This window comes from Cebus imitator, unplaced genomic scaffold, assembly GCF_001604975.1.
Source record: "Cebus imitator isolate Cc_AM_T3 unplaced genomic scaffold, Cebus_imitator-1.0 Scaffold124, whole genome shotgun sequence".
Lineage (NCBI taxonomy): Eukaryota > Metazoa > Chordata > Mammalia > Primates > Cebidae > Cebus > Cebus imitator.
The window spans coordinates 4,845,603-4,870,524 of NW_016107439.1; the positions used below are offsets into that span (position 1 = coordinate 4,845,603).

General features: G+C 40.7%; 1 protein-coding gene across 4 annotated transcripts in view; it reads left to right on the forward strand.

Annotated features, from left to right (window-relative positions):
* TEC (tec protein tyrosine kinase) overlaps nucleotides 1-24,922 on the forward strand; it is a 135,245-nt gene that overhangs the window by 45,483 nt on the left and 64,840 nt on the right. For all 4 annotated transcript variants that reach the window (XR_001828625.2, XM_017540318.2, XM_017540319.2 and 1 more), the window contains exon 2: nucleotides 1,370-1,555. Coding sequence is in view for 3 of the 4 variants with exons in the window: in XM_017540318.2 (XP_017395807.1) it covers nucleotides 1,418-1,555 (138 nt within the window). In the remaining variant the exon portion in view is untranslated. The remainder of the gene's footprint in view (nucleotides 1-1,369; nucleotides 1,556-24,922) is intronic.

The following is a 24,922-nucleotide window of genomic DNA, read 5'->3' on the forward strand; positions in this document are numbered from 1 at the left end:
TCTTGAACTCCTGACCTTGTGATCCACCTGCCTCAGCCTTCCAAAGTGCTGGGATTACAGGCCCGAGCCACTGCACATGAACTATTTCTTTATTTATTTTTGAGACAAAGTCTTGCTCTGTCACCCAGGCTGAAGCGCAGTGGCACAATGTGGCTCCCTCTAGCCTCCGCCTCGCAGGTTCAAGTGATTCCCCTGCCTCAGCCTCCCAAGTATTTGGGATTACAGGTGTGTGCCACCATGCCCAGCTAATATTTGTTATTTTAGTAGAGACGAGGTTTTGCTCTGTTGGCCAGGCTGCTCTTGAACTCTTCACCTCAACTGGTCTGCCCAAAGTGCTGAGATAACAGGCCTGAGCCACTGTGCCTGGACAGTTACTTCTTTTTCTTTTTTATCTAAAAAGGATTTTATTTCTCCTTTGCTTGTGAAGCTTAGGTTGGTCAGATATAAAATTCTGAGATGGAAATTATTATTTTTTTTTCCATTGTACTTTAGGTTCTGGAGTACATGTGCAGATCATACAGGACTGTATTTCTTTAAAGGTACAATGGAGGTAAAAGAAGGAGAGGCTGTTGCTAATTCAGCTTGTCTCAAATATAAATTGTCAGGCCTTTTTGAGTGTCTCTGGGTTTTCAGATAGTTAAATTGTGTTGAATTTTAAAAGGCTTAGACTGGGTATGGATAGTCTGGAGTTGTAGGGTTGAGGACTTCCTCATCCAGATGGACTCTGCCCTGAGCAGGTTAGCTATGGCTGGTGGGTTTCCATTTCCCTTGTGATAGAGACAGAAGCCATAGGGAAGAAAACTCTGCAGCATGGTAGTGTAGGCACTAGAGAACATCCCTGTGGCACTGGTAACGAGGATGCTTCATTGAGATGACAACCTTATCAGACACCCTCGGAGTATGAATTATACCCACCACCATGCTAATTCATTTTGTTCATGAATCTGCTGTCTGTAAGGTCATCTGTTTTGTGTACCAAGATCCTGAAGCAGTTCAAATATCAGTATAAATCAGCCACACAGGTGACAAAATGTGCCTTTCCATCTGAGATATTTGTTCCCTGTGATCAAATAGTAGGAGTGTGCCAAAAAGCTAAGGGGGGTGTGTGTGTGTGAGAGGTACATAGGAATGAATCATCATTATCTAGAACCTTGATTAGACTTTCTCATGAAATGATGAGAATGGAAGAACAGGATGGAGACTGGAAAAGGTGAGGAGGTTGATTTCTTGTGCCCCAGGCATTCTCAATTTGGGCACAGAGATCAACACTCTGCCACAGCAGGGGTGAGGGTGAAGCTGATTTTGGTAATTTGAAATGGCAACATCTATGGAAAATTAAACTGTCCCATTTTAACTTTTTTCACTGTAGAATCCTGGGATCTTCAGTGGCAGGAGAAGGAGTCATCAGAAGATCGAGATGAGTTTTAACACTATTTTGGAGGAGATTCTTATTAAAAGGTCACAGCAGAAAAAGAAGACATCACCCTTAAACTACAAAGAGCGACTTTTTGTACTTACAAAATCCATGCTAACTTACTATGAGGGTCGAGCAGAGGTAGGAGACCATCACAATTTACTTTGCTGCTTTCTGTGTTGATAACTATTTTATAATACTGCCTTCCTCTCCAATCTTATTGAAGATGTTTTGGGTTAATGAAGTAATGATTTATTATCATTTGGATGTGAAAGATGAAGTTTAGAATATGGATAGAAATTATTAACAAATCTGTTAATTATAGGTTTAGTATAATTAAGCTACTGAATTAATCTATTAGATGACATTACTTTTAGATTTTCATGGAATTAATAAGATGCATTGTATATATGGCTCTCTCCTGTAAACTACCTATTATGTGTCAAAGTCTTCTTTAGCAAGTATAAATTGTATCCATGTTCATTGCTTTATATGAATAAATCTTCATTATTAAGTAGAAGTTACTTAAAACTGGTTAGTTATTTGGTGGACACAACAGGTTATCAACGTTGACCTAAAGCAGAGTTTTTAAACATTCTTTTTGTGTGTATGTGTGTGTGTGATAAGCAGCTACTACAAAGTTCCCTTGATGACAGCAGGGAGAAGCAGCTCACTAACAAACGTGGCACGGGTGAATGTGTGGTTAGTACACATCTGGCTTGTTGGTGGCTTTAGCTTCTCCTTCCACTGCTAGAATGAGGCCTGTGAATGTGTGGTCACCTCTGGCGCTTTTGCTCCTGACATGTTGGGTATGGCATTTGCTAGTACTGCCATGTATTGACATCTCTGCTAGAAATATCCTTGGGATCCAGGGACTGACTGGGAACTGGGTTGCCCTTGGTTAACCATATGCTGTTATGCAGTTGGTTTCAGTGGGCTGTTAGTGATCCTGGTTTAGTTTTTTTTTTTTTTTTTTTTTTGAGACAGAGCCTTGCTCTGCTGCCCAGGCTGGAGTGCAGCGGCACATTCTTGGCTCACAGCAACCTCCACCTCCCAGGCTCAAGCAATTCTCCTGTCTCAGCCTCCCGAGTAGCTGGGATTACAGGTGTGTGCTACCACTCCCTGCTCATTTTTGTATTTGTAGTAGAGATGGGGTTTTACCATATTGGCTAGGCTGGTCTTGAACCCCTGATCTCAAGTGATCTACCCATCTGGGTCTCCCAAACTGGTAGGATCACAGGCATGAGCCACCACACCTGGCCCTGGTTTAGTTTTAATTCTGCTTTTTTGTCTAGAGTATCTTCCTCAGAAGTTGATATAGTTGTATTTTTTTTCCTCCCACTGGTTTCTCTGTGATTTGGTTTCCACCAATTTACACAGAATGGCATTGTGTCTCATGATGGTTTCTGCTGTGGCTCTTCATTGTGACCTGTGGTATTCTGCAGGTTCATGTAATTAAGGACCATACTCCTTTATCCTTAAGTCCCCAAAATGCTGAAAACCAAAACCTCAAAACTCTTATTTGCAAAACCTGTATGTGTTTTTGTATCTGTATGTGTGTATGTGTGCAGAAATATTAATGTATTTGATTATGTGGAGCTGCCCTAGTCCCTGTCGGGGCTATTATATAACTATAATATATGTGCTATATTTCCTTTTTAAACCAAAAAATTAAAAAGTGTTTTAGACAAGGACGGTTAGCAGAAATGTGAATTATTTTTAAACCTAAAACAAACTTTAAAGGAAACATTAACACATTTTTGTTGTATGGTAATAATTTGTTATAATTTGATTTTAATATACAGTTGACCCTTGAACAATGCAGGGTTAGGGACACCCACCCTTGTGCAGTCAAAAATCTGCATGTAACTGTTGACTCCCCCCAAACTTAACTACTAATAGCCTGCTGTTGACTGGAAGTCTTACTGATGACATAGACGGTACATTACCATATATTTGGCTTGTTATATATAGTATATACTGTACTCTTACAATAAGGTAAGCTAGAGAAAACAAAATATTATTAAGATACTCATACAAAAGAGAAAATTTACTATTTATTAAGGGGAAGCGGATCATCATACAGGACTTGTTCCTTGTCATCTTCACGCTGAATAGGCTGAGAGGAGGAAGAGGAGGTGTTGGCTTTGCTGTCTTAGGGGTGGCAGAGGTGGAAGAGGCAGAGGAGGTAGATGGGGAAGCAGGAGAGGGAGGCACACTCTGTGACTTTTACTGAGAGAAAAATCCCTCTATAAATGGACCCATGCAGTTCAAGCCTATGTTGTTTAAGGGTCCGCTGCAGTAAGTCTAAGAAAATAAGTGAAAGTGGTAAAATGTGATTTTTTTACTAATCAAAAAAGTCTCAGAAACCAGCATTGTTTGCTTCACAGTCTGGGCAGATACCATTGAAATACATTGCAATTGGGAACTCACTTTGAAGAAGTGAGTACATATCAAGTTTAAAGTATCCCTTTTGCTTTAGCTTAAGGAGAAAGAGGACAAAAATGGCCTCCCTCTTCCTTCTGAACCTGACTCACCATCTTGCCCTGGAACAGCCTCAGCCATCCTGAAAACCAGAAAGGACGGAATGAGGACATAGTCATGGCACAGAAACACCCAGCCTTTAACACTTCCTGGCAGAGCTCACCTCCTTTCCGGCTGCTGCTGCCTGGCCCAGGGAGCCTAGTCCTGTTACTTATTCCTGCCTTCACCCCCACTCCTCTGATGAGCTGGCCATTTTCACCCCTTGTGGTTTCTTGCCTCATGGACCAACATTCACTGGCATATTTGTGACCTATGGCTTGAAAGGTGGTCACAGATTTGTTGGCCTCTCATAGTTAAATAATTGTCAATAGCAAAACAAAAACAAAAACAAAAACGAATCGGGCTTCTTAAAATAATAAAACTCTTGACAGTGCTGAGCTAAATTCCCTAACAACTCTCTGCCTGGCTTCTAGGCATGGCCAGCAACACCTTGTTGCTCTGTGTCTTCCATTTTTGCGCTAATGTGCTCAGTTCACTGTTTGCTGTGGATGAATCTTCTCATTTCCATCTCCCTATCCCTGAAAGCTGCGATTCAAAAAAGGATGTGAGGGCTGGGTGAGGTGGCTGACGCCTGTAATTCCAGCACTTTGGGAGGCCCAGGTGGGTGGATCACTTGAGGTCAGGAGTTCGAGACCAGCCTGGCCACCATAGTGAAACCCCACCTCTGCTAAACATACAAAAAAATTAGCTGGGCATGTTGGTGGCTTGTGCCTGTAATCCCAGCTACTCAGGAGGCTGAGGCAGGAGAATTGCTTGAACCCGGGAGACAGAGATTGCAGTGAGCTGAGATTGTGCCACTGCACTTCAACCTGGGCAATAGAGCAAGACTCCATCTATAAAAGGAAAGAAGGAAAGAAAGAAAAAAGATGTGACATGAGTAATCTGTGCAAATCGACAGATTTTTAAAAATAATATTTTGTTAAAAAAATATGACTTTAGAAGTAAATTAGAACTACAGGGGCCATTTGGGAATAAAATAAATAGCCCTAGAGATATTTATTTTCATTGTTCATAGTTCTTCTGTTTTCAATAGAAAAACAATGAGGAGGCTGTTGATTGATCCTAGTAGCTATGATTTGTAGTTTATTCGTGGCCACCAAGTGCCACTACTACTCTGTGAAAACTCTCAGTTCATAATGACAGGCAGAAGACATCTCTCTTCTCCTTATTCTGCACATGATGACAGCAAGCTTTTCTTGAAATTATTCCTGTTACATAATAAACCTTACTGGGTTTTTTTGAAATATGCTGAGAAATCCTATTCTAGATGACAAGAAATTCAGTCAGACTATTTCCTCAATTTCCTCAAAGTCTAATTTTGTAAAACTTGTATTTCAATTTTCGCTGTGGGTCATTCTTTAGTTTGTCTTCCTTTCTCTATGCTAGTTAGTTAATTCACTTATGACAGTTAGTTAATTCTGCATATTCTAGTGAACTGAAAAAAGATCTTCCTGGCAGTTTATATTATTTAAACCTGTTCAAAATGACACAGAGCAAAGGACACTGGAGGTTTCATAAGTGACGTTGCTTTCTAGTCAAGAGGCTAAATGACATAGGGGACAGACCACCTGATGTTTCAGTGGAAGCTCCATGGGATAATGAGATGGGAGCCAGGGAGGAGAAGCGCTGGAGTTTGGTCAGGAAAAAGATCTACAAATAACGGTAAGAAACATGAGGAACAGATTTCTATAGGTAGAGATGTTGAATTTAAAAAAATTGTAGTATGTTAATTTGCAACTATTGTTAGTGAAGAAATCAGGAATTTTTAGAGTTGGACTTTGGAACTCTTAATTTGGTTGGCTTGTTGTCTGTTACACTGCCCCAGTATGGAAGCTGGCAGATAACTTACAACGTTGAGGGAATGGGGAAGCTCGTGCCAGGGATCCCAACTCCACCTGCACATTCAGTGATTCACTATGACGACTCACAGGACTCAGCATTGAGTCATACTCACAGCTATGATTTATTACAGCAAAAAGATTCAAACTGAAATCAGCAAAGGGAAAAGGCGTGTGAGGGCAGGTGTAACCTTCCAAGAATCTTATTGGTAGAGTCCCAGAGGATGTACATAATTCCTCCAGCATCAAATTGTGGTAATTATGAAATATGGTGCTATTAGAGACTCAGTGCCCAAAGTTTTTGTTGGAGGCTGCTCACTTAGATGTCCTATGCCTAGTGTACCAAAGTTCCAGACTCCAGGAGGGAAGCAGGTCTTCAGCATGAAATACATTTTTTGTAAGGTTTAGGTACCGTGAGCCACCTCATCAGTGTTGGGGATAGGGGATCCTCCCAAAGTCCAAATTCTCAGATGCCAGAAAAGGACCAACCTTGTAAACAGGCCTTTCTTGGGACAGCAGCCTCAAGCCTGCCAGGTTACCTCTTTTCTGCACATTAGTAGTAAAAATGATACAACCTTTTGAACACTAACTACAAGTTAATCACTGTGCTAAGTACTTTACTTGCATTACTTCCATTATTTCTCAAAACAAAGACTTCTATATTAAGTCTTGTTGGACTTAGTTTCAAAATGCAGAACTAAGGCTTTAGAAAGATTAAAAACTTGCACAACATATAGCCTATAAGAGATTGTGTACACCTTCAAGAAATTGCAGGTGTATTTCTTAAAAGCGTATCATTGAAATAATCTTGAGATTCCAACAAAAATTTGAAAAAAAATCAAAACATCTTAATGTTAGCTCTCCATAATACAGATAACATTTTATTTTAAAAGTTTTGTGGATATTTTTATTTGTTACTTTCAGTTATAACTTTTTAAAAAAAATTTTCTTTGTGATGGAAGAGAATTAACACTTGAGAGGGTTTTTGTCCTGGATCTACCAGTTTCTCATTGGACTTTATAGAATAATTTTCTCCAATCTATAGTTTAAATGTTTTTTGCATATATATTATCTTTATATTTTCTTAAAATTAATTTTTAAACTTATAATTGACATATAATATCTTTTCACACTCTTAGCTCCTCCTTTTTATCAGCATTTCAACCCGAACACACATCTGATCTGTTACCAAGTCCTGTTGTATTGGTCAGGGTTCTCCAGAGAAACTGAACCAATAGGATATATATAGGATATATACATATGATATAATGTATATGTATGTATATGTGTGTGTGTCTGTGTGTGTGTACATAAAAGGGGATATATTGTGAAGAACTGGCTCACACAATTGTGGAGGCTGAGAAGTTCCACAATCTGTTCTCTGCAAGCTGGAGACCCAGGGAAGCTGGTGATGTAGCTTAGTCTGACTCTGAAGGCCTGAGAACCATAACAGCCAATGCTGTGAATCTCAGTTTGAGGACAGGAGATGATGGGATGGGATGTTTCAGCCCAAGTAGTCAGGAAAAAAGGGATAAATTCCTCTTTCCTTTACCTTTTGTTCCATTCAGGATTGGATGATGCTTGCCCACACTGGGGAAATCAGTTTGCTTCCTGAGTCCACAAATTCAAGTGCTGATCTCACTGAGAAACACTCTCACAGACACACTCAGAGGCAATGTTTAATCTGGGCACTGCAAGGCCCATTCAAGTTGACACATAAAATTAAGCATCGTATTGGTGGATTCTCTCTACTACAGGCTTATTGCAGCACCAAACCCCCGTTTTAGGTGGATTACTGCCCCCTCCGGATTCAATACCTGGATCTTGATCTTTCATCTGCAAAACTCATAGCCTTTCTAGGATCAAGTTAAAGTTCCTTAGTTTAGAATACAAAGTACTTGATGCATTTTTTCTCCCTCTCCTCTTTTCCTCTCCTAGCTATGTCTCCTATTTACAGTTGCCCTTTCACATCGTGCCTTTGCTAGTATTCTTCAATCTATTTGGAGTGACACACTCCTAGGCCTGCCTGCCAGGATCCATCTATCCACTCACCATCTGTTTTATCTATCAAAAATCTATTGAGTGCCTGGGGAATACCTTCTTGTCTTTTCTAAGTAGTTCAATCCCCATCTTCTCAGAAGCCTTTTCTGTCTCCCTCCTGCCAAAAGTAGAATGAATCCCGCTCCCCTTTGTGCTCTGTACATATTTTTATTATGGTATCTTGACTGTCTATTTTCATATCTGTGTTACCCACTGGATGTTAAGCTCCTGTGATAGTGTAACATAGTAAGAAATATACATTTTGGCAAGCCCCTTTCAGCCATAGCTGTTTATATTAATGAGGTGACTTTTGGAAAGTAATAGGTGACTTAAGGATGGGGGATCTGATTGCCAGGGGAGGCAACCACATGTTTAGAGGGTGGGAACTTTCAGCCCCACTCTCCAACCTCTAGGGAGGGCAGAAGCACTGGAGGTTGAGCTAATAATCATTTATGGCCAATGATTTAATGAATCATGCCTATGTAGTGAAGCCTCCATAAAAACCCTAACTGAAGGAGTTCATAGCACTTCCAGGTTAGTGAACAAGGATGTGTGCATGTGCTAGAGAATGGTTGGATTAGTCAGTTCTCATGCTGCTAATAAAGACATACCAGAGACTGGGTGATTTACAAAGAAAAGAAGTTTAATTGACTCACAGTTCAGCATAGCTGGGGAAGCCTCAGGAAACTTACAATCACAGCAGAAGGGAAAGCAAACACATCTCTCTTCACATGGTGGCAGCAAGGAGAAGTGCTGAGCAAAGGGGGAAAAGCCCCTTACAAAACCATTAGAGCTTGTGAGAACTCACCCACTATCAGAGAACAGCAGCATGGGGGTAACTGCCCCCAGGATTCAATTACATATCACTGTCTCCCTTTCACAACATGTTAGGGATTATGGGAACTATAATTCAAGATGATATTTGGCTGTGGACACAGCCAAACCATATCAGTGATACACCCCAAATTCCATGGAGACAGAAGCTCCTGTGCTTGGGACCCTTCTGGATGTCACCTTGTGTATCTCTTTATCTTGTTGTTCATTTGTATCCTTTAAAATATCCTTAATAGGTTGGTAGTAGTAAGTACACTTTACCTGGATTTTGTGAGCTGTTCCAGCAAATTCTTGAACCCAAGGAGGAGGTTGTGGGAACCTCCATATGCAGCCAAGTCAGACAGGAGCTGTGGTAACCTGGGGATCCACTACTTGTGACTGACATCTGAAGCGGAGGGCAGTGTTGTGGAAGTGATCCTTTAGCCTGTGGGGTCTGTCTTAATTCTGAGCAGCTAGTGTTGGAATTGAATTAAACTGTAGGATACTCAATTGGTGTGTGCGAAGAGCTGGAGAATTGGCTGGTGTGGAAACCCCACCCCCCGCCACATATTTGGTGTCAGAAGTGCTGAGAGAGTATAGGAGAAATATTTTTCTTTTCTTTTCTTTTTAGCTGTGTGCTAGTCCATTTGCATTGCTATAAAGAAATACTTGAGGCTGGGTAATTTATAAAGAAAAGAGATTTGCTTAGCTTACGGTCATGCAGGCTGTACAAATAGCATGGTGCCAGCATCTGCTTCTGATGGGGCCTTAGGAAACTTACAATCATGGTGAAGGGCAAAGGGGACCTGGTGTATCACATGATGAGAGAAAGCAAGAGAGGTGCCATACTATTTTAAAACAACCAGATCTCATGTGAACTCAGAGTGAGATCTCACTCATTACCCTCTAGGAGGGCACCAGGCCATTCATGAGGGATCTGCCCCCCATGACCCAAACCACCTCCCACCAGGTCCACTTCCAACAGGGGGGATTATATTTCAGCATGAGATTTGGAGGTGACAAATATCCAAACCATATCAATCTCTTTGAGGGCAAGGTTCATAGCTTATCCATCTTTGTATTTCTGTGGATCAAGGCAGAGTGAGTACTCAGAACATGTTGCATGACTGGATGCACTGGATATCCTAGAGATGGAGAGACCTCAATCCTAAATACCTTTGGGATTGAGGTCTCCCCATCTCTAGGATATCCTAAGGTATTTAGGATTGAGGTCTCTCCATCTCTAGGATAAATTTAGGATGTATGTATGTTGTGAACCATGACAACCAGAAAGGCTGTCACACTGCTAATAAGAAGAATTAGATTCTGAACCTTGATATTCTGACTCTTAAGTTCAGTGCTCTTCCCAAAATGCCACAGGTGCCTCTCTTATTTAATGTGGTTGTACTGAAATTGAACATTCTCTTGTTATAAGATGCTTGAAACTTTAATATTTTACCTAGGTTAACAAACATGGTGGTGGAGGCAGGCAGTTACAAGTGGGATGGTGTGAGTCTCTTAAACAGCCTGGGAAATCTCTCATTTGTATAGGCTGTCCTGGGTCATATTGGTTTTTTTCTTGACCAGTCCTGGGAACCTGGAGACTTAGTGGTACAGGGATAAGAGCCAGTTGAGGTTCTGAGATTATCTGATGTTTCTCCCTTATTTATATCTGTTTATTAGGTGGTTCCCCAAGTGAAAACTATGGGTTTATTGGGCCCTTCTAATCTTTACCTGAAGGTTTGTATCTTTCAGTACTTCCTAGGGTTCTGGGGAGTTGGTATTGAGTGGGAAAAGAATAACTCCTTGTACTACTGGGCAATTGGAAGCGTCTGCATTAAATGTTAGAGATTCCCAGGTAGTCCACCAGGTTGTAAAAGGTGCTATGACTCTGGGAGGTGCGGTGGCTCAGGCCTGTGGTCCTGGCACACAAGGAGGCAAGGCCAGGAATTTGAGACCAGCCTGGGCAACACAGCAAGCCCTCATCTACATAACAACAACAACAAAAAAGTGGCATGACTCTTAAATACTCCATACAGCAGTCAGTATGTGATGGGATTATTCTGGCTCTGGAAATTCTCAACTATATTTTGCCTTGAAAACTCATGCTCTTAGACACTTGAGTTTCTTTGTTTCTGAAATTAGGTGGTATCAGCTTCCTTCTTTGTATCTCAATTTCCTTTCTTGTATCTCTTCTCCCATTTCTGATTCATATCTGTGTTTTTATTCTGCTCTCCTGGATTTGACCTTTCTTGTCATTAATCACTTCAAGAGGCCATGATGCCAGGGTCCTACTTACTCCTTTAATTTGGCAAATTGTTTACCTTCCTTTAATGATATTCACTGTTTTTTTCTCTAGGAAGCTGAAACCTATTTAAGACAGAATAGAGGAATACTAACATTCTCTCCATCCATACCCTGGGACGTTCTGTTTTATAACTGCACTACAGTGATACAAATCAAGACATTTAACATAGACATACTATTAATGAATCCGGAGATCCAGAGCCCCCAGTTCCATTTCATTTATTCTTCCACTGATATCTTTACAGCTATTTCTCACCCTCCCTGCCCCTCCAGCCCCAAGTCCAGGATCTAATCCATAAGCACACATTGCATTCAGTTGGTCAAGACGTAGTTTTAATGTATCTATGGTGAGAGGAAGAGATCATATGGAAGAAATGCTGTCCTATATTACATACTATAAAATGCCAGCTATATCATGACTACTCAATGATTTCATGTAAGAGTCCACAAACTTAAAAATCATTATAGCCTGTTCTCGTACTCTCATTCTCATGGTTATCATTAGGAGCTGAGGGTGTCCCTCCCCACCAAAGACATTATTGTAGCATGGTTCACTAGGATGAATTACTGTTTACCATCTCTCTCATTTCCTCCTCTTCTAGTTTAATATTTTATTATTCTGCAGTAAAACAGTTGTTAGGCATGTAGAGCTTTTTATAGAGTAATTACTGCTAAATGAAGAGGGGAGTTTAATCAAAGGTTTGGTCCTCCTGCAACTTAAGAGTAGAAGCAATAAACATATTCTAGATCTTGAAAAACACTCTTCGATCCGGCTGTGCTAGTTGTGCTTTATTCATTTGATTATTTGTGTTATGATGAGACAAAGGCTGTACGAAAAATCAGCATTGTTGTTCCGAAATGGCATTACTTAGTTTAATTTAGTCATAAGACTTGGCTCTCAGCAATTTTTAGTGACATCAAAAAGTCAAGTTTTAAGCAAAGTTTTATTTAGCTGTTTTTCCACTGAACATATTTAAGACTGTTCCATAGGGAATATTTGGGAAATGGCATTGTAGTTGAAATAAACTTAGTGCTTCTACCCACCCCTCTTCTCCTACCTGCCTATCTTGAAAAAAAATTATCTTAATTTGAAATGTATGTAACTTCTTGCATTTTTTTAAAAAAAGAACTGCATTTGACATCAGAATTTATGTAGCCTGAGTTGTATTTCTCCTTTTACTCTGTGAACTACTGGGCTAAGGAATTCTTGGAAATCTTTGAAACTATTTCCTTGTAATTTAATAGTTTCTAGTAAGTGTTTGTTGTTGAAGATAAGAACGATAGCATTTACCCTGGAAGTTGGTTTAAAAAGAGACCGTATTATGAGTGGAGGAAACCTTGGTGGCAAGAGTATAGACCTATATAGTTTTTTGTTTTTTCCTGGAGTGGGTGGAGCTTGGGGAAAGCTTCCACTTGGCCAAGGGCAGGAATGTGAGCAATGATGGGCAGAGAGAGCCCATTCAATGCAGAGGGAACAGCATGTGCAAAGGCCCTGGGGTGAAAGGGGACTTAGTGTATTTGTGGAACTGTTCTGTTCCTAGACCTATAAAGATCTATAAAGCTGATGATTACAAGGGGATAAAAACAAGGAGATAGTTGATTTGTTAGTAAGGGGTAATCATACAATTTTAGAGCTTAAAGAGACTTTAAAGAATCACCTCCAGATTTTTCATTTGTAAAAACTGAAGATAAGGAGATGATTTGCTCCAGGTCACCTGGTGAGCTAGTTGTTAAGCCTGGACCCAAGCTCAGATCGGATGTCTCTGGATCATGCTCTCTGAGTGCACGGCCTTAGTTCTGGAAAGGATGCGTCTGGGTTGCCACGTGGATGAGGATACTCACTATGCAGTGTCAATAATATAGTTGTTATAATGGATACCATCTAGTGACTATTCAGCCTCCTTTGCTTGCAAACACAGATGCTCTTTGTGTTATGGTGGGATTACCTCCTGATAAACTCATTGTAAGTTGAAACTGCATTTGAGACATCCAACCTACTGAACATTATAGCTTAGCCTGGCCTATCTCAGATGTGCTCAGAACACTTACATTAGCCTACAGTTAGGCCAAATCATTTAGCACAAGCCTGTTTTATTCTATTTATTGATTTATTGAGACAGAATCTCACTGTATCACCCAGACTCAAATGCAGTGGTGCAATCTCAGCTCACTGTAGCCTCCGCCTCACAGGCTCAAGTTATTCTCCTGCCTCAGCCTCCCAAGTATCTGGGATTACAGGTGCATGCCACCACAGCTGGCTAATTTTTGTATTTTTAGTAGAGACAGGGTTTTGCCATATTGGCTAGGCTGGTCTTGAACTCCTGACCTCAAATGATCCACCTGCCTTGGCCCCCCAAAGTGCTCAAGTTACAGGCATGAGCCACTGCACCCAGCATAAGCCAAGTGTTGAATATCTCATGTAATTAAAAAAATTATTTTAATTATTTTAATTTTTATTTTTTGAGACTGAGTCTTGCTTTGTAGCCCAGGCTAGAGTACAACGGTGCAATCTTGGCTCATTGCAATCTCCACCTTCTGGGTTCAAGCGATTCTCCTGCCTCAGCTTCTCGAGTAGCCAGGATTACAGTCATGTTTCAACACACCTGACTAATTTTTGTATTTTTAGTAGCGTTAGGGTTTCATCATGTTGGTCAGGCTGGTCTCAAACTCCTGACCTCTGGGCACCCGCCCACCTCAGCCTCCCAAAGTGCTGGAATTACAGGCATGAACCACTGTGCCCTGCCTAATTATTTTTGAGACAGGGTCTTACTCTGTCATCCAGGCTGGAGTGCAGTGGTGTGATCTCAGCTCACTGCAACCTCTACCTCCTGGGCTCAAGCGATCCTCCCACCTCCCACCTCAGCTTCCCTAGTAGCTGAGACCATAGGCACATACCACCATGCCTGGCTATTGTTTTGTATTTTTAGTAAAGATGGGGTTTTGCCATGTTGCCTAGGCTGGTCTCAAACTTCTGAGCTCAAGTGATCCACCCGCCTTGGCCTCCCAAAGTGCCAGGATTACAGGGGTCAGCCACCATACCTGGTCCTCATGTAATTTATTAAATACTGCACTAAAAGTGCAAAACAGAATGGGAGTATAGGTACATGAAGTATGGTTTCTACTGAATATGTATTGCTTTTGCATCATCATAAAGTTCAAAAATCATTAGGTTGAACCATATGTTGGGACTGTCTGTGCTTGTCATGTTCCTGCCTTTGAAGCTGTGGTCCTACTGTGCCCAGCAGTCCTCCTTCTCCTGTCTATTTACCCAGTTCCCATCTCAAATCCTCTTAAGGGGGAGGCTTTTTACACCCTTCTGGTTATACATGCCTGCCCTTTCTGAATTCCTGTTTGAATTTAATTTCCTGTTAAATGTATATGTGTTATTATTGCCTTGTTTTCTCACCAACTTACATAATAATCTCCTTGAGGGAAGAAGTGGTTGCTTTGTAATTTAAACATATTACACACAATACCTCCCGCCTTTTAGCCTTTTAGAAAAGTTTTTGTTGATAGTAATTACAGTGGTGATGATCAGTAAATATTTAAAGTAAGCAAAAAGAGCTTTAAAAAGACATTGTGAGAGTTATTCCACACATAATTTTGTTCCATTTTATTTTTTGAAGTGGTGCATTATTTAAATTTAGAAACATCTGGGCATAGTGGCTTACACTTGTAATCTCAGCTATTCAGGAGGCTGAGGTTGGAGGATCACACCTAGAGATTTTTTTCAGGTACAAAGTCTCACTATGTTGCCCAAGAGTTTCAGACTAGCCTGAGCAACATAGGAAGACTCTATCTCTTAAAAAAAAAAAATCTAAAACAAGGGTGTGTTTTAATTCAGTATGTATTAGTATTAACCTCTCCCCCAAACTATATGTGGACATTGTTATAAACAAAGTTATCAACTGTCAGAAGAAATCACATAACAGTTCGAGAAAGTGAAGCTATATTTTGAGTGGTTTCTAAAACTATTTCAGACACACCAACTCTTAGCCATAGGTTGATGCTGGTCGGGTACAAGTAGAAAATTATATGTACAAAGGAGCTTAGAAACACTTGTGTTACTCAGCAATTAATTCTATTATTACTCTTTTAGGAGGACTCCTGACGTTATTAGCTTTTAGTTTTGTGAATATACTGTACTTCTGAGATAAATAAATATTAAAGTTCGGTGATTACTACTGCAGATAAAAATACGTTTTGGTCTTCTCACCAAAGCTCTTCATTTACCTTTTTTTACTTTTAATATTAGAAAACTTTCTCAAATATTTGCATGATTCTACATTGGTAAGCACCTGAAAAGAAAATACTACAAAATATGTGCAATATCGTTTGTTAAATAAAATTAAACGAGTAACCAAGAGACTGAGATGAAATTGCAAATAATTTTTAATAGATTGTTGGAAAGGAATTTTTCCCCATTGCCTAGTTATATGACATGTTTCTCATTCTATCTTTATTCCTAGCAATTACATAGGCATTGCTGTTAATTTTATTTGCGACTATGAAAGTCACATGGATAGGTGTAATTCCTTGTTCATAAGATTGTAACATGTACATTTCATGCCTTTGAGAGGAATATGTTTATAATTTCCTGGTAGAAGAGTCTTTTATTTGTAATATGGGACTCAGCTCATTTGTTTTACTTTCTTCATCACTTGTACAACAAAGATTTAGTGAGTGTGTACCCAGTGTGATGGATGGAGCAATTAAAAGATGAATGGTTCTGGCCTCATTAAGCTTACAATCTGATTAAGCTATAGTTCCACCTCTGTGGGTTCAAAATGACATACCTTCTTATGCTACCTCCACTGTGCTGCGAAGGGGGTCTTTTGAGACCTGGCATTCTTACCTTGTGTGCCACTGTTGTTTATACTTGCCCACAGCACTCTCAACTTCACTGGCCACTGGGTTTCCAGGTGTCATATGGGGCAGTTGTACCTAGAGGATTTCAAGGCTTCCTCCTATTCTTGCATTTTACATAGCGCGGATCCCACAGAAACCTCAGCATTTTCTATACATACTTGCATTGCTCTTTTGTCTTCAGTGCCCCATAAAGTATAGCTGTAAAAAACCCACAGATTTGCCCACCACGTATTTTACAAGTGAAGAAACAAGGGGACGGCCTTCTCTGAAGTGACATCCCATTTGAGGTGCAAACCAAGATGTCTTATCTTTTGGACGACTGTGCTGTTAAACCACACTGTTCTACTTCCCACAAAGGGGGACTTCCTTAAACAGTAAGTCGACTGACCACCTCTATTCATGTTTCCTTCCTCCTTCCCTTCTTTGGCTGCATAGATAACAAATCTTGCAACGGGTGTGGGTGTTCTTTTACCAGTAGTTCATTTATGTTTGTTTTTCTCCCCCGCGCTCTATCCCCGTGAAGTGGTAGGAACCCTGTGCATTTAAGTAAATTAGAATTGTGCAGAAAAAAGAGACCAGCAGGAAGAAACTATTTCTGTGAATGCTTATATATATATTATATATAATAATTATATACATATATATAATAATTATATACATATATATATAATTATATACATATATATATATATAAAATTATTATTTTTTTGAGTCTCACTCTTTCACTCTGTTGCCCAGGCTGGAGTGCAGTGGCATGATCTTGGCTCACTGTAGCCTCACCTCCTGTGTTCAAATGATTCTTGTGGCTCAGCCTCCTGAGTAGCTGGGACTACAGGTGCATGCCACCACTCCTGGCTAATTTTTTGTATTTTTAGTAGAGTTGGGGTTTCACCGTGTTGTCCGGGCTAGTCTTTCACTCCTGAGCTCAGCCAATCTGCCCATCTTGGCCTCCCAAGTGCTGGGATTGTAGGCATGAGCCACGGCACCCAGCCTGTGAATGCTTATATTACAGAAGCTGAAAAGGGTTATGCTTAGGTGGTAATGCTCAAGAACTTTAAAGTGAGTTTTGTTAAGTGGTACATTTCATATGTACTTTAAGTGAGTCTTCTTAAAGAAATCTCACAAGTGACTCAAAGATGAACTTATTCATGTTCATTGTCTATCTCAACAGTAGAGAGACAATGTCATAGTTGAAGACTCCTGGACATCTACTACAATATGTTAGTAATTTAGTTTAACACTTTAGAAAATAATAAAGTAAGGTTATTTTGGGATTAACTTATCCTGACTAGGACTGATTGTAGTGCAATATAAGGACAAATGGTAAAACTTTGAATTTTCTTGGAAAACAATGAACAACTTAATGCTAATAATCAGATATAAAAAATGTTTATAAAAACTTTTTTTTAAAAACTCAGAGTGATTGCTTTCATTTTCAGGTATCATAATCACTTTCTAACGATACATGTTCTGACTAAAATATCTTCAGGAAACAGGAGCAAAATTCACTGGCTGAGATAATATCTTTCTTGAAGTCCTAGAATCAGCTTATCAGCCATATTCTGTTCCTTCTTAACTGTAGAAAACTTCAGCTGTGGTCTAGGCCCATCTCTGAGTTAACAGAATTTCTATTAAGTTAGGGAGTGAGAGATTAAGAGGATGGACTCTTGTGCCAGGTTATCTGGGTTCAAATCCTAAATCTGTTATTTATTAGCTGTGTGACCTAGGACAAATTACTTAATCCCTCTGTGTCTTACCTTTAAACTGGGGAATATACTAGTACTTCTCTCATAGGTGTTTGTGAGGGTAACTAGATCAATATAGATAAATCGACCAGGACAGCTCCTGGTAGGTGTGTACGCAGTGGTTATTATTATATAAGTAGTGTAGTTGCATTGTTGCCCACTGTGTCTTCACATGTTCAGAGTCTTTGCCCTTGCCTCTGTTTTTCCCAGATATAAATGTATTTGCAATGAGCATAATTGTATCATTCTGTTACTAGGTCACTAGTCACAGGTGATTCACTCTTTAAATTGATCTGTGATGCTGTAGTGTGGTTATGTTGCAGAGTTCTGGTAACTGGCAGAAATGCATACTTCAGGTAGGTGCACGTCTTTGACGTCTCTGAACCATGGACCTCTGTTGGGGGTCGTCTGCTATGGATGTTTTTCTCTGGATGTTTGCCAGTGGTAAACTGATAAGGTGCCAGTTGTGGTAACTATGGTATTGCTTTCCCAGCTTTAGTTTTTCTTTCTTTTCTTCTTCTTTTTTTTTTTTAATAAAGAGACAGAGTCTCATTCTGTCACCCAGGCTGGAGAGCAGTGGTGTAGTCATAGCTCACTGCAGCCTCAACCTCCTGGGCTCAATGGATCCTCCCACCTTGGCCTCCCAAGGACCACAGGATGACAGGCACGTGCCACCATCCTTGCTAATTTTTTATTTTTATTTTTGGAGAGATGGAGTCTTGCTATGTTGCCTAGGCTGGTCTTGAACTACTGGCCTTAAGGAATTCTCCTGCCTCAGCCTCCCAGAGTGCTAAGCTACTGAGCTTGGCCAGTTTTACATTTTTATGACAACAGAGTTGGGTCTGCTATGGAGTTAAAGAAAAGTAAGCTTTAGGCTCTTTCAATTCCATAGCCGTTTCTAAGGCCTCTAGAATGGCCCCAGGCCTTTTGCATTATGATTTTGCATTTTAGTTTCATTTTATCTTCAATTTTTAATTGACAAAAACTTCTCCTCCGAAGTCTTTAAGCTTCTCGTCCCTCAAAATCTGTAGAGCACCTAACAATTCATTTGTTCTAATATCTGGCAATATGTACAGATTCTGCCAGGGTAATGCCTTCAAACATTTCCACTGTAAAACAGCTAAAAAACAAGCACATTTACAATTGTTTTATGTTCTTAAAGTTCTTCCTTTGAAAAATAAAGTGGTGTATCTCTAATCTATGAATTTTCTTTCACTTAATAGAGTTAAATGGTATTGTTTTTAAAGTCCTATGCTTTTCTTGTTAAATGTATTCCTATTTTATGGTTTTAGTTACTTTTGTGAATAGGTTATTTTTTTCCATGATATGTTGTAATTAGTTATTGTTAATATATCATCAAGCTTGATTTTTTTATAAATCTATTTTTTTTTTTTTTTTTTTCTGTGGCTTTCTTAAGTAGAAAGCCTTTTCTCTCGAAATCTGGTCTATTGTTTTGCTTCTTATACCTATTTTTCATTTGAGACAGGGTCTTACTCTGTTGCCCAGGCTGGAATACAGTGGTGTGTTCACAACTCACTGCAGCCTTGAAATCCTGGGCTCAGGCAATCCTCTCACCTCAGCCTCCTGAGTAGCTAGGACTACAGACTTTTGCTACCATGCCTAGCTAATTATTTATTATTTTTAAATTTTTTGTAGAGACGAGGTCTCCCTATGTTGCCAGACTGGTCTCAGACTCCTGGACTCAAGCAGTCCTCCCACCCTAGCCTCCCAAAGTGAGGCACTGTTTCTGCCTATAAATTTATTTTGTGTCCAACCATTATACTATGCTACATCTAATTATTACATAGAGACGTAGTTTTCTATCATCAACTTGGTTATGGAAGGGTTCTTTTCCTATTGAATTTAATCCAAATTATGAGAAGAAAATTTTTTTTTTAAATGCTAAAAAGGCATTTTAAATGCTAAACAAGAATATTCAATAGCATGGGATTAAAATGTTCTGTGCTGAAAAAGTTTTAAGCTATGTGTTCTGGAGGGAGGCACTGAGGGGGAGTGGTGGAGGACTGTATCCACCCAGTAAGCTTAAGCTTTCTCAATTGACTGAAATACAAATTTAGAAAGAGAGAAATCTAGATTTATAATTCATAGTGGCTACCACGATGGGATAACTGAATTCAAACCCAGCCTATCTGACTCGGAAGGCACCCACAGATCATCTCTACTTTAATTTCTTAGCCCCTGCCCCCCACACCCCAACAAAATTCATTTTTACTTGAATCTATTCATTTGACAAAAGTATTTTAAGTACCTACTTTGTGCAGAGTACTGTTGTACGTCTGGACACAGTAGCATAGAAGGTAAATGCCCTGCCCTCCTGGAACTTACCTTCTAGAGGGGAGATGCAGACAGTGTACAGATACACCAGGACATAGCCTCCTGCCATGAGAAAATTAAAGCCTCGTGGGAGATGTGGGGCCTTGCACGCTGCTTTTGTAGGTAAGAAGCAGAAACCTTAGGAAGAGTAGGGCAGGCCACGGAGAAGCCAAGAGTACAAAGGACCCCAGGGAGGTGGGAGATGCTTTGTTGCTCAAAGAACGGCAGAGGAGGCGAGGAGTTGAGGTGGAATGGGATGGACATGGGAGGGGAGGGGGCCAGAGAGCTGGGCAAATTCATTTTTGTGTTTGTTTGTTTTTGAGATGGGGTTTCACTCTTGTGGCCCAGACTGGAGTGCAATGGCACGATCTCAGCTCACTGCAACCTCCACCCCCCAGGTTCAAGCGATTCTCCTGCCTCAGCCTCCTGAGTAGCTGGGATTACAGGCATGCGCTACCACACCCAGCTACTATTTTTGTATTTTTGGTAGAGACTGGGTTTCACTATGTTGACCAGCCTGGTCTCAAACTCCTGACATCAGGTGATCCACCCACCTCAGCCTCCCAAAGTGCTGGAATTACAGGCGTGAGTCACTGTGCCTAGCTTTTGTTTTTGTTTTTTAAGTAACAGGCAGGTTTTGGAGGGTTTTGAGAGGCGAGAGACAAGATTCTGCTTATTCATGCATGTTGCCATGCTGGGTACAGTGAAACGTGAACTGGCCATTAGAAGGTTTGAGTTGGTTCTGGCTCTGCTAGCCAGTGTGATCTTGGAGAGGTCATGCATCTTCTCAGTGCCTCGGTTTCCACCCTGAACTGAGGAAACTAGACTGTGTGATCACCAGGATCCCTTTCATGGCCAAATATTACGATTCTCAGGTGGAGAAATGGTTATTAAGCATTTACATGTGCTGGCCACAGTTGTTGGCTAAGTGGGATAGAGGAGACCTGCCACTCCCACCCTCTGCTCAGACTTTGGCTCTTCCCCTCACCCCTGCCTCTGGGAGGCCAAGTTCTGAACTTGCCCAGGCAAGAGACGGACCTATCACTCTGTTCTCACTGGGGTCCTCATTGGTAGGTGTGGGCATGTTGACTTATTCTGCTTGCCTTCGTCTTCTTTCTTCCAAACGTTGTTGTTATCTCTCATTCAATTTTCTCTTCTCTTCTTCTATTGGGATTTATATGTTTTAAAAAATCATTTTCCTATCATTTTAGTAGAGTACAATAAGAGAATGGAGTTAACAGCCTGTGATCAATCCATTATGCTTAGTCTAAATTCTGGATTTTTTTTTTTTTTTTTTTGAGATGACGTCTCACTCTGTAGCCCAGGCTAGAGTGCAGTGGTACAATCATGGCTCACTGTAGTCTTAACCTTTCAGGCTCAGATGATCCTCTTACCTCAGCCTCCTGAGTGGCTAGGACTACAGGCATGTGCTACCACACCGGGTTAATTTTTAATTTTTTTTGTAGAGACATGGTCTTGCTTTGCTGCCCAGGCTGGTCTTGAACTCCTGGACTCAAGTGACCCTCCTGCCTCAGCTTCCCAAAGTGCTAGAATTACAGGCATGAGCCATCATGCCTGGCCTGGAAGTTCTTTAACATGTTTATTTTATAATGCTTGAAAACATATTTTCCTTGAGGATGTCTTGAAGAATACATCCTACCTTTCTTTCAGAGGACCACAAGGAGCCTGAAAGGACATTTGGGAATGAGACCCACAGGCGTTGTAGTTAGAAGCAGTATCCCAGCAACTCAAGACGTGAAGGGTTAAAGCACCTGATGCCTGCAAGATAAATTCCAGAATCACTAGTCTGTCAGGCTCTCTTCCGGGCCTCAGTCTACCTTTTCAGCATCATTCCATATTTCTTTCCCCATGGTTCTCTGCTGCTGCAGTCAAACTGTCTGATTCCTATTGAACTCTGCTTTTTATGTTCCTACCACCTGATCCATTCTTCTGACCTGGAATGCCCATCTTTTCTTTTGCCTACCTAAACCCTACACATTCTTTAAGGCCTAGTTCAAATTCTACCTTTCTACCTGAATTCCTGTCAGCAGTGCAGAAGATCTCTATCTCTTCCCTTTGAACCCTTGCTTTCTTTGTGGCTTTTTTCTTTTTTTTTTTTTTTTTAAACAGTTGCCAAGGTTGGAGTGCAGTGGTGTGATTATGGCTCACTTCAGCCTTGATGTCCCGGGCTCAACCAATCCTCTTGTCTCGGCCTCCCTGGTGGCTAGGACTGCAGGTGCATATCACCATGCCCAACTTTTTTTTTTTTTTTTAATTTTTTTGTAGCAATGAGATCTCCCTATGTTGCCCAGGCTACTCTTGAACTACTGGGCTCAAGCGATGTACCTGCTTAGGTCTTCCAAAGTGCTGGGATTACAACTGCGAGCCATCATGCCTGGCCAACTTTTGATGTTTTAACCTTTTAAATACTGCTTTATCTGGTGTGTCTACATAGTGTTATTTCACTGTAATTTTAACTTGAGTTTCTCTTATTACTAATGAAGATGAGCAAGTCTACATGTGTTCACTGTCCATTGATTGGCATTTAGTCCCTATTGAAATACCTATTTCTACATTTTGTTTCTTAATTTTCTGTCTTTTTCTTACTTGTTTTTAAAACATATAAATAGATACATATTCTGAATGAAGCTCATCCTCTGTGTGTGCTTTGTACTTTGTGGCTTTTCTAACCCTCTTAGTATCTCTTTTTTTCTTATTGTGGAAAAATATTCGTAACATAAAATTTGCTCTTGTAAATTTTAGAGAGTACAGTTCAGTAACATTAACAACATTGTTAAAAAATCACTACTATCTAGTTCCAGAACTTTTTCATCAACCCAAATAGAAACTGTACCCCTTAAGAAGTCAGTCCTGGCCAGTGGCTCATGCCTGTAATCTCAGCACTTTGGGAAGCTGAGGCAGGCAGATCACAAGGTCAAGAGATTGAGACCATCCTGGCCAACATGGGAAGCCCCGTCTCTACTAAAAATACAAAAATTAGCTGGGCGTGGCGGTGTGCACCTGTAGTCCCAGATACTTGGGATGCTGGGGCAGGAGAATCGCTTGAACCTGGGAGTTGGAGGTTGCAGTAAGCCGAGATTGAGCCACTGCACTCCAGCCTGGTGACAGAGCAAGACTCTGTCTTGGAAAAAAAAGAAAAAAAAAAGAAGTCAGTTCCCATTCCCTGTTCCTCCCCATCCTTGGCAACCACCGATCTACTTCTTGTCTCTATGGATTTGACTATTCTGGATATTTTGTATAAGTAGAATCATACAATATGTTGCTTTTGTGTCTGGTTTCTTTCACTAAGCATAAGGTTTTCAAGGTTCATTCAAGTTGTAGCATATATTAGTACTTTGTTCCTTTTCACGGCACCGTTGCGTGGGTAGATCACATTTTGTTTATTCATTCATCTGTTGGTGGATATTTGGGTTGTTTCCACCTTTTGTCTACTGGAAATAGAGCTGATATGAATATTCATGTACAAGTTTTTGTGTAGACATATGTTTTCATTTCTCTTGGGTTATAGGAGCTGAATTGCTTTGGTTTTGGGTAGGTATGTTTAACCTTTTGAGGAACTGCTAGACTGTTTCCCAGAGCGGCTGTGACTTCTTACATTCCCATTTGCAGAGTACAAGGGTCCCATTTTCTCCGAAACCTTCTTTACACTTGATATTATCTCTCTTGTTGGTGATAGCTGTCCTAGTGAGTGTGATGTGGTGTCTCATTGTGGTTTTGCTTTGTCTTTCCCTATGGCTAATACCATTGAGCATCTTTACACGTAGCTTATTTTAAAAAATGCGCATAGGCTATAAAACCTCCTGTCTGGTGGGAATCTCCTCTTGATTTGATTTTTAAAATGCAGGGAACGGTGATATGCTAGTAATAGTATGTATTTAGCAGCTGGGAGTAGAGGAAGAAGCCATGATTTTCAGCATTTGCCAGTTTTCATGATGTAAATTCTCCCCTATGGCAGATCTCTGGCCCCTACAGGACGTCACTGAGCACAGAGCTGGGAACGGCATGCACAGGAGGCTCTCAAGAGCTGGCATGAGCTGACTCCAGCACACCAGTGAGTGGAAGTGAGAACCAGGGAAAGTGAGCCTCACTGAGGCTGCCTGCTGTTGTGCAGGCCAGGCACTGCATAGCCCTAAAGGGTGCCATTCACATGTTAGTCTAAAGAGAAAGGGATATCATATTTATTGAGTGTCTACCACTTATTTAATCTTGACTACAGTCTTCTGAGACAAGTTGTATTATCTTATTTTCAGAGCAATCCAAGGGTTAGAGAGCTTAATTAAGTCAATGATTCACAACTAGTGAGTGTCAAAGTTGGCATTTAAACCAAGTCTTTCTTACAGTGAAGCTCATTCTAGTTCTCCAAACCACCAGCTTTGATGATTTGCTACCAGGACTTATAGCAGGTGTCCCCAACCCCTGCACCATGGACAGGTACTGGTTCCTGGCCTGTTAGGAACTTGGCTGCTCAGGAGGAGGTGAGCAGCTGGTGAGCAAGCAAGCATTACCCCCAAAGCTCCACCTCCTTTCAGATCAGTGTTGGCATTAGCTTCTCACAGGAGCACGAACCCTGTTGTGAACTGCACATGTGAGGGATCTAGGTTTCACACTCCTTATGAGAATCTAATGCTTGATGATTTGAAGTGGAACAGTTTCATCCTGAAACCATCCCCTCACCACTGGTCCCTGGAAAAATTGTCTTCCACAAAACCAGTCCCTGATGCCAAAAAGGTTACTTATTGCTGACTTACAGGACTTAGATAATAGCTGTACTCATAACTGTTATTTATTACAGTGAAGAGAGAGATGCAAAGCAAAATCAGCGAAAGGAAAAGGCACACAAAGTCTGGAGGAAACCAGGTGCAAACTTTCAAGAGTCCTCTCCCAGTGGAGTCCCAGAGGGTGTGCTTAAAACCTCCGTCAGTGAGCTATGGCAACAGTTGAGATATTGCCTACCAGAAAACTCATCACTCAGTGTCCAGGGTTTTCTATTGGGAGCT